Below are 12,924 nucleotides of genomic sequence, written 5' to 3' on the forward strand. Positions count from 1 at the left end.
AGATAAGACCAGAACCGCTTTTTTAGCTTCCAACGGGCGGATTGGGGCTAAATTGATAGACACCTAAAGGATCTAAGAGAACGACGTTAAGTAAGGTATATACCATTACGTTGTATACGGAGAGTTTCCTCTTCTGTCCTTGGAATACCTGAGCTGTCAGGCACTCATCGGCTCCCCCGAACTTGACGGACACAGCCATGTGCTATTCTCGTCGTCGTCCGCCAACTTTGCCTCTGAACCACCTGTGCTAAGTCCCGCGGTTTCTGGTAGATGCTGTGCTATGCTGGGTTTTTATTCGTATTTTTGTCATAATAAAACTTACTGTTCTTCTTGTGACGCAGGAATTGTGATGTATACTCCGTAACCTGCGCGGTTGATGCTCCCTATGATCCGGTGGGCACGTCAGCAAATCAGGGCCCAAGGATGAAGAAAAGTCTCGGAAGCAGTCCACCCCAGTCCAAACCAACGTCGATGTTTCGACGAATGACCGTCCAGAAGGGCCTCATCACCATCCTTGTCGGATTATAGTCAGCAGAGAATATGCCATCGACAGGCCAGCGTTCAACCTCGACTTCTCTCTAGCACAGCACCGGCCAGGGCCGTTGGACCTCTGAAGCTTCAACTCGTTACTACTCACGGCCAAAGCCTTCACCAGACAGCGGCATCGAGGAGCGTCCCGTGTCCCGGTTGGCCCTACCCCGGATCAAAACATCAAAAGCAGGAAAGGAGGGAAAGCCATTCATGCCAGAGACTCTGTTCTGGGCCTGCGCGGATATGAGGAGTCGAGCGACTGATTGACGCGACTTGGGGGTCCTCCAATCTTCGCCGCCGCGGGACTCGTCGAGGTCGACGGACGACAGTACCGGAGCAGGATACGATCATCGAGGCCAGGGAATAAGTACTTCGTAATGTGGATGTGTTTCACTTCTTTCGAGAAGCGGGTACGCTGCACTGAGCTGCTTCTGGGCGCATGCAAGTCATCGCGAGACCTTACTGTAGGGATTGTAGGGATTCAGGGAAGCAGTATCTGTCGCTCCATCCACCTGCCCGGCCTCGACCCTCTCGTGTCTCGGCCTAGCCACCGGCTGTTCTTTGCAGGCAGCCTTGATCTTCCCCGGGGCCACGATCTCCTACGAGTTCCATAATCCGATGTGGTGGCGCTGGTATGGCCGCCTGGGTGTTGGTTGCTGAACGAACGCATAGAGCAGTACAACACGGGTCACCAGGATACCGTGGAGATAAACAATATCTATCATAAGGTAGGTAAAAGTCAGTACAGTAAATAGGAAATGGAACAGGAGGCAACGTAAGGTAAGGTAGGTAAGGTACCGGATCCAAGCGGCGAGTATCTATCTGCCACTGACCACGGCGACCAACTAACTACCGCTGCCGCCACGGGCGCTCCGCTGCCCAGAAGTCTGAAGAATGATATGACATGATTGATGTCTCTGGCTTTGCGTCTGCGTCTGCATCTGCAGCTTTCAGCTCTACTCGATCCAGGGCCTGGCCGACCCTGTTTTTTTTTTTTTTTACTTCTGGTCGTCGCCGTTATGCAGGTCGAGAGCACAGCCCAGCCATCGCATCGCATCGCGCCGTCTCTCACTACGAACGCTGTACCCGCAGTATAACACCCCTCACCCTTCCCCCTCGCTCTCCTCTCTTCTTCCTTTTCTCTCTTCTCCACGACTATTCGTCCGTCGCTTTTCTCTCGTGTCTGAGGCGCGCAAACTAATTCCCTTGTCTTGGGACCGCCGAAGAACTACCTCTCTTCCCTTTTTATTCTTTACCTTCTCATTTGTGTTTCCCCCTCCGAGCTTGTCGCTCTTGTCTCGTGCAAGTCCGGCTCGGCCCTCGTCGCCCCGTCTCTCTCGCCCCGTCCCTTCGCTCCATTCCCGCCTCTCTCCTCGACTTGTTTCTTCCGATGCCTCCACAGCTGTTGCCAGCGTCGGCGGCTGCTTTTGCGCCCAGAGCTTCGTCGGTCAACGTGGTCTTGAGTTCAAAGGTAGAGCCCTGGTTGACGGCAACGCTGAAGCGTACGAACCGTGTGAAGCGCCCTCTCAATAGCGTCCCCCAACACCAGAGATGTTTAACAGAAACGTTGTCGTCGCCGACTGCCATCTGGACTCTCACCTCCCTCATGTTACCAAAGGCCCCCGAAGCGGAGTTGCGGAAGGATTCGAATCCCCTGATCGAGGCTCTCTTCAACTATCAGCTCATCCATGTCGAGGCATATATCGTTCACGTGGACATGGTCTTACGGAATGAGGTCGCGTTCAAGCTCACGCCCGATTCTATAGAATCCCTCATTGAGTACCACAAGGAGATCCACTGTGTAGACATCGCTGCCAACACGTATAGCTGGTCGGAGAAGGAGCTACAGGTCAAGAAGTTGCATGAAGAATTCATCCAGGCGATCAACAAGTTTGTCTACCGAACGCACGTCTCCGCTCTGGAAGGCTTGGAAGAAGATGGTGCAGGAGAGTTGTTGTGTGGGAAGAGTGAAGAGGTCAAGAACAACATCATGGGCTTGTTCCTCCCACTGTTGCCGCCGCCGCCACGGGTCGTTGATATTGTTCGACCACCGCCTTTGCTACCCAGTTCACCTGCCGGAGCGAACTGGTGGTCGCAGCCAACTATTCCGACATCAGTCCCAGCTCCAGTAGATTCATGGAGAGTCATCCCGTCAAGTCCAAGCACGACGTCCTCGACCGACTCGAATTCCTTGTGGGCGAGCATGGGATTGAACGAGATCCAACTACCTTCGCCGACACCATCCTATAGCCAACCATTCTCGACAGCTGGGTTATTCTACAGTGCACCGCAGGTCAGCGCGCCTATCCCGTCACTCCCCCTACCCAGCATGCTAGCGCAATCGCAATGCGGCGTGAGTGTTGGCTATGGGGGGTTTGGCTGGGATAGGTATCAGGAGTACGCAGCGACGATGTGACAACCAGCGCCCGGCACTCTTACAAATTACAAGCCACCACACTCGGAGTGCTAGTACGGGCACCAACGATCATCTCCACGGCTCCCTCCATCACTGCGTGTAGAATACCTTGTTTGAAGAAAAGCACTGGACGAGTTTAGCGGCATATGATACCTCAGCGAAGCATAAGGGGCGGCGTTTTGCATCAACTCATCAGCGATTGAGCGACATTCTCGGGAACACATTTACTCTCCCCACTTCGATTTCCTTGCCTGACGTACATAATGGATACCATTTCCTTTTGACTCTTTAGCGTAGCGTTTTTTGCTTTAATGGGGTCGGCTTGCGTCTCTTTTTTCCAGATATCAACACCCACCGCCGCTAGCTCGGCTTTTCCTTCTTCGCATGTTGGCAGGACCGGGCGGATATTGTGAGCATTTTCTGGCTATTCTAAAGAAAGTACCCAAGAAAGGGGGAACACGCAGCAATGCAGGACTCGGCGCGTCAGGATACATTGTTTTCTTCATCATTCGATCGTTGTCCGTTTCGTTTGTCTTGCGGATATATACCTATTTTACGATTTTGTCATGATGTTTCTACGCCACGATCTCTCGGCCGATTGATGGCTTGATGTCTCTCTCGTTTTGGATGGGATTTTTGGTGCATGGGTCATGACGGATTGGGAAATGATGGGATCATATACCGGGCTGGGATCTGCGTGCGGATTCCCAGTAGAACATGCTTGCGTGTTTGACGACGACGGACACCTCGATTGATCCAACAGAACGATACGAAGCCGCCTCGCTGCGCGAACCACGGTGGACTCGTCATGTTGACCTGCTCGACCCTTCAGCTACCCAACCTCGCTCTCCCCCTTACCGACTTCGAATCTAGATATAACGCCTGCGAGCCGGGATCGATATCGATTTGGATTGTTTTGGGACGGGGCGGAAGCGGAGTCCGGAAAGCTGGAGGTAAAGGCTGTAGCTCATCTCACTATATTCTCCCACAGTGCATCATCCATCCTAGCGTCTTTCGAGACGGTTGTTGGAATGATGTAGTGTAGGAGAGCGCTCGAGACTGCTGTGCAGTCAAGGGTATGAGATGCTGGGTTCGATCCTCGCCCTAGTGGCGATTATTCTAGTACTTAACCGTAATAAAAATTTCAAAAACATCCAAAAAAAAAACCACCTCTCTGTTTCGTACTTGTTCTCTTCCGGTGTTTTGAGCTGAATCTATACGGGTCGAAAGTTACCTACTTGTACTATCTGTATATCTTCACTCAGCTAGCTCCCTTGGATTAGGGAGGGGCAGGCAGGTACTAAGGTACACAGACGTCCATCCTATCGACCAATTGACGTTACGAAAGGCTGACTGAGCGAACAATCTATCTCCTCCATACCTACTTCAAACGCCATTCCCCACGACACAATTCCTCTCCAGGGAGCATTCATCCTCTTGATATCCTCATCTACTCGCTACATTCTGTAGCGTGAGGCTGATTAATAGCTACATATATGTCTGGACCCTCCCTGTCTTCTTCTCTCGGATCCGGGGGGTAATGATCTGAGTGAGTGCTTTATAGGTATCCAGTATTGCAAGATAGGAGGAGTTGTTTGGGAGGTGTTTTTGTTTGCAATTATGTTTTTTCTTATATAGATACCTTACTTGAATAGTTGAGAGTGCAATACAATACAATATAATATTTATAGGATGATTGATCGGGGGGTTTATAAATACACGCATGTAAGGTATGTAAACCGAGGATGGGCGAGAGTTTTGCCTCTGCCATATACCTAATCCCTTAGGTAGATAATTGTAATATTGTACATGTCACAAAGCCAACGCCCATCCCAATTCAATTCAGTCCTTCGCCTTTTCCTTGTCCCCACTCGAGTTACCCTTGAAACTCGCTGCTCTCAACTGCCATTCTTGAGTTCCTGTTTAACTTCCTGCCCCGCCTCCTTCAACACCTCCTCGCCCTGCGTGCCCATCTTCCCAATCCGAGCCGCGAGATTCGTGTTCTCTGCCTGCAGGACGCCGACCTGGGCGTTCAGGATCTCTTTCTCTTTCCGCAGCATAGCGACCTCGGCCTTCACGCTCTCTAGTTCTCGCAGTAGCTTGGCCCGTTCGTCCTTCTCGATGGCCTTCCTCCGCCGCGTCTCTGCCTTGCGTATCTCCTTCTGCTTCTTCTTCTCTAGCTTATCGACCTCTTTCCGGTGCTTCTCTTCTGCTTTCCGGATCGCTTCGTGAGCGGAATCTTCATTCTTCTTGCTCGCTTCTTTTTCGCGCGCTTTGTTCAGCTTCTCATCCAGTTTTCGCTTCTTCTCCTCCAGCTTCTGCAGCTGTTTGTCTCGGTGAAGCGCTGCTCGGAACTCCGCTTCGCTTTCGGGGGTTTGGGTCGGGGATGTATCGGTGTGCTCTTCTTCTTCGATGCTTTCGCGTGCGGAGGCAAAGCTGTGCCATGAAGACTCGCTGCTGATAGTTGATATCGAGTCACGGCGTGGAGAGTCTTGGTTGTCAATTTTCTTTTCCACGTTCGGGGTGTTATCAGTGTTTCCATTGTAGCTCTCTTTGCTCTCTTCATTTGCATAACCAGAGAAACGGTCCGCGATGATGGCGGGGGCATGTGAGGTGATGGCGTCGGCTGCCCCTGCTACCATTTCGTACAGCCCACTTCCATTGGACGGGGCTGATTCTGGAGATTCTGGAGCTGCCGCGGTTGTAGACTTATTTTCCACTCCTACTAAGTGTCCATTTGTCTGTTGCTTGTGCAAATCTCTCTCATGGTCGCGAGGACGTGGATGTTCGGTCTTCTGTGCCTTCTCTTCTTGCTCATCTTCAACACTTGCTTCCTCATCGCTGTCAAAGTCTTCGATGTTCTTGGAAGATGCCCAGTTGAGAAATTTACCTGCGTCGGACACGATCCCGCCGGGTGTCCCTCGTTCAACCATGAACCGGGGTACGCTGCCTCCCGGATCACTTCGTGTGATCATAATCCACTCGACTGGATTGCTCTCTGACTCATCCTCTTGACCTGAATTATCCAGCTTCTCGCCTTTGGTGTCTCTTGAACTGTCAAATGAGATGGTCTTTCCGCGTGCTCTGCTCTCGCTATGCGAAAGATCGGTTTCCGATGCTGAAGCTTTTGCACCAATCGGGACATCGCTATCGCTCATCCCCCGCGAATGATTTCTTGTGGCGTTCCGCAATACTGCTTCCTTACCAAGTGTCGATGATTGGTTTCGTGCATGTTTCCCTTGGCTTGACAAATTCATTGCAGACGCCGAACGTTGAGGCGGTTTCTTCCTTGGGATCTCTCTGATAAATTCAACAGATTCATACTCTCCTCGTATGTAGCCATCTCGTGGCGCAGTATCCGGATGATTACAAGGCTTTGATATCACCATATAATGTCGGGGTACTTCGTTTTCTCCACCAGACTCATCCGTGAGAGCGTGGTCAGAGGTAAGAAGCATCGTGACAAAATCTCTGGGAGTAGTCGGGCCGGCAAATTGGGCCGATAAAAGGTATACTGTAGACACGTTAGCAATGAAACCCCGCTGTCTCTGGCTCACGACCTGCCTTCCAGTTTCCCAACGCCTTTAACATTCTTACATTCCACCCTCTTCTCGCCGCCGATTCCTCTAATATTTCCCTCTCCCGGTCCACCGCGGACCTTCATCGTTTCGGGGAACTCGTGTTCTAGCGCTTTCTTCCATCTCGTAAACCCCAGTCCCTCATGAGCGCTTCTCCTTGCAAACCAGGCACCCTTCCCGTCCTTCGAGGGTAATTTATAAACACTGATGCCTAGTGGATTATCCTTGGAATTCAACTTCACGGACTTCCATTCCTTTTGGAGCGCTTCCACATCTGACGAGGGCGGCGGGGAATGTGCAGGGGAAGGGAAGATGTCCGAGACCGATGAAGCACTTGAGGATGTGTTGGTATTCGAGTGTGAGTGAAGATCACTGGACAGAGCAGGAACCGGTACAGACTCGACAATCAGTTGTCCATGGCGGAAAGCATCTGAGAGGAAGGGTTTGAGGTCGTCTAATGGAACGTCGGAGAAGTCAATAGGGCCAAGACTCTTGAGGGCTTCGTGAAGAGCAGACATGGCGTTTGTTTGGGCCGCTGAATCTGAACCGCTCACAGATAGTTGTGTCTGAAGACTGGAGAGAGGGCCGGGACGACTAAGAGTGCTTGGTAGATAGCGACCTGTAATCCATTCCAATCTGCGGTTGATATCACTAATCTGAAAAGATAGAAGTACGCATATCGCCGTGGCAGGTAAGCAAAGGCGGTCTTGATGGAAACGGGCAAGATGGTGTAGCAGGAGATGGGAGTTAATCAGGATTGAAGTGCATGCTTGCAACGAAAAGCATCAAAATCTCTCGGACCGTGATGGGCGTCATAGCTAAACCGAGCATTGACAAGAGTCCAGACTCCAGACAAACCGGGTTGTGGCAGGTGAAAATAATTGCGGGGCTCTGGAGAAGTGACGTTGTTGTTCGAGGCGAGTCAAGCAGATAGGGCGGTTCGGCAATCGGGTCAAAGCTCCCGAGTTGCCGAGTTTACCAGCCCTTGTACAGAACTTAAAGTAGGTACCTTATATCGTCAACAACTTGGAGAGTCGTAAAGCAACGCATTCTCTGGAACGTGTTTATACATAGAGCTACAGGTAAATACAGTAAGTATGTCTTCTTGAAATCAGATACCAAAAGCTGCCCTGACCGGTAACTCCCTTCGCTATAAAGACCGTGTATCCGTAACCACATCATCCAAACGCAAGATGTTGCCGCCCTTCAAATAACTTCTCCTGCTCCATTCTACAGCTGTTGCAGTATTCTCTCTGCCATTTCCTAAGGCCATCCAGCCTACCGGTCCTCTCCCGGTGCTTGGCATCCACGACCTGCTGAGAATCGGCCGTTTTCGAACTCCCGCTGGGTGAGATATTCGCTTGATTCTCTCCTAACATCATTTGTGCCTGCTTGCATTTCGTGTTCTCATCAAGAAGCCAATTCTCCCACTCCGCTCGCAGTATCTCCCTCTCCACATTGTTGACCAAACGCATGGCAACAATCAAGTCATGCCGATATGAACCGAAGTGCTGGCGTGTCCGCCTTAGGCGTTTCGCTGTAGATCGGGTTGCTGTATCTGAAAAGGTCGCCGCCGCAGTTTCATAGGGAGAATTCATATCTGTGGCATTTGCTATGTCCCTGAAGTGCGCGTAGCTAATAATAATTTAGTATATCACGGACTAACCTAAAGTTATTATGGAGGCTTACCATTGACTGCCAGACTGGTTCATTAACGAAGTTGGCACAGCGGTCAAAGCATCGTCAAGGTCTTTGAGATAGATCGCTTTGCTCATTATGGGATTTGGCCCGACGCCGATCCTGTTCATGAATTTTGCAGCGTTTCTCTCAGCCCACCATTCGGAAGTATCTCGCGAAGTAAAGAACGCATTCATTAACACACTAAGGAGGAGCGCAGAGAGAATGATACTGTGTGCATTCATGGCCTTCCAGAGTGAGCGGATAACTGCAAATGTCCACATCATCACGGATGAAATGGCACTCTCCCCGAAGGATCGAACAGTCTCGAACAGCATGGTTGTAAGCGTACGCTGTTTAATTTGAGGCCGTTTTGAGGAACCTGACTCGGCAGCGGAGAACGTTGTAACAGATGTCTGCTGCCCTATATGGCCAAAGATATGGATAGCTTTCTTCGTTCTGCTTTGTGGTCCCAGCTTACGCACTTGATCTGCTACAACGTCCAAGAGGTCTAGCGCGTCGAGACCGGAATCATCGAGGGCTTGTCGTTCAACCAGACTTTGAGAGAAGTGTTTCTTCGACCACTCTACTTTGGTATAGATAACCAATTTGCATTTGGACTTCGCAACGTGAGTAATGACGATCTTGGAGACCAACATAAAGTCTTTATGATGGGGCAGGTGCCATGGAGTTTTCTTGTCGGTAACGACATAGCATATGTGATCATTCATCACATCAATGACTTGGGAATCAACGATATTTGCCTGGCGAGACCGACCAATGATATCCAAGTACTCTATCTGGAATTCAAAGTCACGTCGCATATGGCCACCATCCAGCCGGATCCAAGGGCCCTGCGACATCCGCTGTGCTCGGCGCTCGTGATACAGGAGTTGGAAAACCGCACTTTTGTCACCGAACATGACATGAAATAGCGCTTTAGGGCTGATTTCGAACTGTCGTTCGACCGCCTTTCGTTGCATATCCCGTGGTTCATATTCCACAGGACTCGATGGAAGATGAAACTTGGTGATTCCCTTGTTCCCACCAAGATGTAGCCCTTTTTCAACATGGAACGTTGGTCTCATGTGTCGATCCTTACGAATCCTTCCTGCCACAGTGCCATCATCAATTGGTGTATTAGCAGGGATATCCTCCCAGCTTTCCGAATTTGGAGTCCCGGTACGCTCCTCTTCTTCCAGATTTATCAATGCAGCCATGGTTTCTTCCAGACTCATTTGCTTTTTTGATTGACATATATCTATCAACAAATTTAATCTGGATTGGAGCAGCCGAAGTGGATCCAAGAAAGTCTTGATCGTTACTCGAGTAAAGCCGTGGTTCGAGGGATCCTCTCGTAGGTGAAGGAAGATAAAATCGCAGTCCTTGCCTGGAGCGGTGGTGACTTCAGTAATGTAATCCATGCTCGCTCCAGAGATAAGCACAAGTCCCATATGGTGACTGTAGAAGTATATATCGTTCTGAGTCACGTAAACTCTCCCCGGAAATTCCTGTTGCTCGTTTGGATTCCATGTCGCGCGGAATACAAGTAAAATTTTGTCAGAGCGTGGAACATTTGGGAATAGCATTCGAAACTGCGCCTCTTGCATCTTCAACTCTAATGGGTAATTGCTGGGGAACACTTCTGGCTTGGGAGTAGACTGATTTTGCAGGCGTGCAGGCTCAGAATCGACGCTGATCGTTTTCCGGTGAGCTGTTGGTGTAAGAGCTGGATTAGACTTAGGATCAGTAGATGTACTGATCGATGAATGGACAGGCTCTGAGAGCTCGGGGTCAGGCTTACGGTTTTCATTGCCACCAACTTGGCGTGATGAATCAAGAGCTCGCAGAGTCGGACTTGTTGGTACGGATCGATTGGCAATGTCAGAAGACTTGACATCTCCTGTCTTGAAGCGATTAATATAACCCCAGTTACTGGAGCCCCAGAAGTTTGCCATGATTCCACTTGGCATACCACCCGTAGCATCACTGCGGCCAATCCCTATACCACGTTCGCCACTAACAATGACAGCTGCTTTACTCAAGTTCGTTGGTGCGGGTGGATTCGCAAGCGTTGCAGGAGCCAGTGTGCTCATTTGCGACTCTACTTGGGCAAGTGGTGCTCCCTGGAGTTTGAGATTGCTCTGGCTGGTTTGTGCAGTAGTAGATGTAGAATATACCGGGAGAATGTTATGACTCGCAGATATTAGACTAGCAATACCACCAGACGATGTCAGGGAGACCATAGATGCGCCTTCGGCGGGGGTAATCGTAGCCTTTCGATGGAGATCAAGCTTCTGCATGATTCTGGCTGCATGATCTCTACCGGTCTCGCCGTCTTCCCTCATGGTAATAGAGCGATGAGGTATGTCAAAACTACTTCGTGAAGCCAAATTGCCCAATTCAGGCCCGGGGATCGGCAGTGTGCTAGACCTTTCAGAGCTTGCGGCGGCGGCATCATCGCTGCTATGCACAGCATGGCCATCCATGGATTTGGCAGCGAATTCCGGAACAGAAGGCGGGGTGATTGAAAAGGCAGGATCGATATCCCCCGCGCGACGGCGATCATTATTTGTGCTTGCCTCTAACGCCTTCTTCTTTGCGGTTTCAAACGTCCCTAACCATTCCATGAGTTGCACCTGTGTTTCCGCTTGAACAAGGGTTGTCTGGTTTTTCGTCTTAACCTCGAAGCAAAATCGACGTTCTTCTTGGACAGCTGGCTTCACATTGCAAAGAAGCACGCCAACCTTTTCGCTTTCCTCGACGCCGCCAGAAAGACCTTGGACGAGCCAACCAAATATCCCGTTCTTGATATAGAACCAGCGACGAACCCAATTCGTCCTTGCCGGTTTTCCAGATATTGTCCGCAGGAATAACCACCCTTGCTTTTCAGATCTCTCGCCTTCCTTGCCCTGCGACTTGATGTTTACATTCGACGGACCCCCCTTAGAACCAAGAAAGCTAACGGTAGAAAGATTGTAATCTTCCAGTTCCCGCGAAGGTTTAGATGCCTGGGCGGCAGTCTCTCCAATCTCTTTCCTAGCAACCTGCAGTTCGCGACGAAACACACCTTCACCTGCTTCCATTTCTTTGCTCCAACCTCGCACGCGATCCATCTCGCCATTCCATTTATCAAAGCTGACGCCGCCAGTATCCCGTGAGCGTTTTATATCTCGCCATTGATCCGATGAGACACGCACGAGAAGCCTATCGATAGTGTAACGAAGTTGAGGAGCCAGCAGGCAAAAGTCCAAGGACGCTTTGATATACGCTTTCCGAGTCTCGTGGACCTGAAAAGCATCTTCTCTCAGAGAAGAGGGTTCTTTTGTTTTCGATTGGGCCACGTATCTTGCTAGGGTGTTGTCGAAAGTCTTCTGTGATTGTTCAAGATACCTACGGGCGTCTTTGAAATTCCGTAACCTAGAACAATAGTAAGTAAAAGGGCAATCGGCAAAAACTCGGAGTGGTACTCACTCTCCGACCATGAAAGCCTTAATTGGCTCTACGATATTTGTTTCCATCTTCTTGATTCCGGAGATGACATGCGACCACCACTCTCTAGATCCCTCGCCGAAGCGTCTCATTGCCAACAATGTATAGTCATGATCCAGTACAGCTTCTGAGACGTTCGCAGGGGGAATCGATCGAAGAAGGAAGGAGTTTAACGTCTCGTCGAGGGACGAGAAGTCGTGAATCAACTTCGAGATGGATTTGACGTATGCATCGAGCCATTTCTCGACGATTTCTACCTGGTCCGAAAAATGAACAGCTGTTGCACGGAATGTTGGGGAATCGAGAGCTGCCTCTTTCAACCTTTCGCGCCCATAAAGTCAGTGACGGGGTTTCTCGACCTGATAAGGAGTCGCAAGTCATGCTCCAAGAGGGGAAGGACGGCGACGGAGCTTGCTCAGGAAGACGAACCCAACTGGAATTAAACTCAACGGTCTGCCGACCTGCTGTAGAGCAGGTTGCGGCGCAACAGCCTCAGACATCTTGACTCCGCTCTGGAGACAAGGAGAAGATTGATGAATGATCTCCAATGTCACCGCGCGAATGTCATCTTCGTTTGTCGCTATTTTAAAGTTTCCGGTGACGGATGAGATATTGATGAGCAACGCCTCACGAGCCACCCACCAGCCACGATATATGTTGACCTGAGGCATTAAGGAATCCTTCGATTGCCAGATGGAGCATCTCTGGGGAGTTGGTATTGGTCGAAGCAAAAATAATTCCTTCCCCCCCTCCCCCCATGTTGCATCGAGTTGACCTTGTTGATGTTAAATATACCACCAGAGAAACAGCTTGTCAGACTCCTATATCCTTCGAGTGATTTACGATGCATGGTGCAGCCGTCCTACAAAGCCAGACGCCCCCGCCGCGCAGGTAAAGAAGGATAGTCGGAACTACGGTAAGTCCTTTCTTGACCTTGACAGGACTACATTTCTCTGATTTCGCCCAGATACTATCCGTTGATAGTTCACTCGGCTTGATCAATGATAATAACCAACGATCTACGGTAGTTGACATACTCAGCTCCTCTTGATGATTGAGAACTTACCTAGCCTCTCATCTGGCCATAACAGCCGTATTGTACATCGCACCCCAGTGGTTTTCCTGTTGCGGAAATATCCCCTTCTTACCTTCCCTCTTTTCTTTCCAGAAGTTCCCGTTTGCAAGCACTTGTATACCTTGACAAGTGCAGTACTCCGTAACGAGCTGCGA

At 50.2% G+C, this 12,924-nt stretch overlaps 3 protein-coding genes across 3 annotated transcripts; 1 reads left to right on the top strand and 2 right to left on the bottom strand.

Moving 5' to 3' along the window:
- Positions 1 to 1,921: 1,921 nt before the first annotated feature.
- M430DRAFT_17911 (hypothetical protein) lies at positions 1,922 to 2,947 on the top strand (the record flags this gene model as incomplete). Its single annotated transcript, XM_024863765.1, has 1 exon — positions 1,922 to 2,947. One exon carries the CDS (start codon positions 1,922 to 1,924, stop codon positions 2,945 to 2,947), a length of 1,026 nt encoding a protein of 341 aa, XP_024722513.1.
- A 1,780-nt stretch (positions 2,948 to 4,727) lies between these two features.
- On the bottom strand, positions 4,728 to 7,410 carry M430DRAFT_34252 (hypothetical protein). The gene is made up of 2 exons (XM_024866514.1): positions 6,512 to 7,410; positions 4,728 to 6,461 (listed from the first exon to the last, which is right to left on the bottom strand). The coding sequence occupies exons 1-2, from the start codon at positions 7,041 to 7,043 to the stop codon at positions 4,846 to 4,848; spliced, it is 2,148 nt and encodes a 715-aa protein (XP_024722514.1). The 5' UTR covers positions 7,044 to 7,410; the 3' UTR covers positions 4,728 to 4,845.
- Positions 7,411 to 7,677: 267 nt separating this feature from the next.
- On the bottom strand, positions 7,678 to 12,267 carry M430DRAFT_137513 (hypothetical protein). The gene is made up of 4 exons (XM_024862511.1): positions 12,124 to 12,267; positions 11,677 to 12,015; positions 8,215 to 11,622; positions 7,678 to 8,160 (listed from the first exon to the last, which is right to left on the bottom strand). The coding sequence occupies exons 1-4, from the start codon at positions 12,192 to 12,194 to the stop codon at positions 7,704 to 7,706; spliced, it is 4,275 nt and encodes a 1,424-aa protein (XP_024722515.1). The 5' UTR covers positions 12,195 to 12,267; the 3' UTR covers positions 7,678 to 7,703.
- Between the last annotated feature and the right edge of the window lie 657 nt (positions 12,268 to 12,924).

This window comes from Amorphotheca resinae (assembly GCF_003019875.1).
Source record: "Amorphotheca resinae ATCC 22711 unplaced genomic scaffold M430scaffold_4, whole genome shotgun sequence".
Taxonomy (NCBI): Eukaryota; Fungi; Ascomycota; class Leotiomycetes; order Helotiales; family Amorphothecaceae; genus Amorphotheca; species Amorphotheca resinae.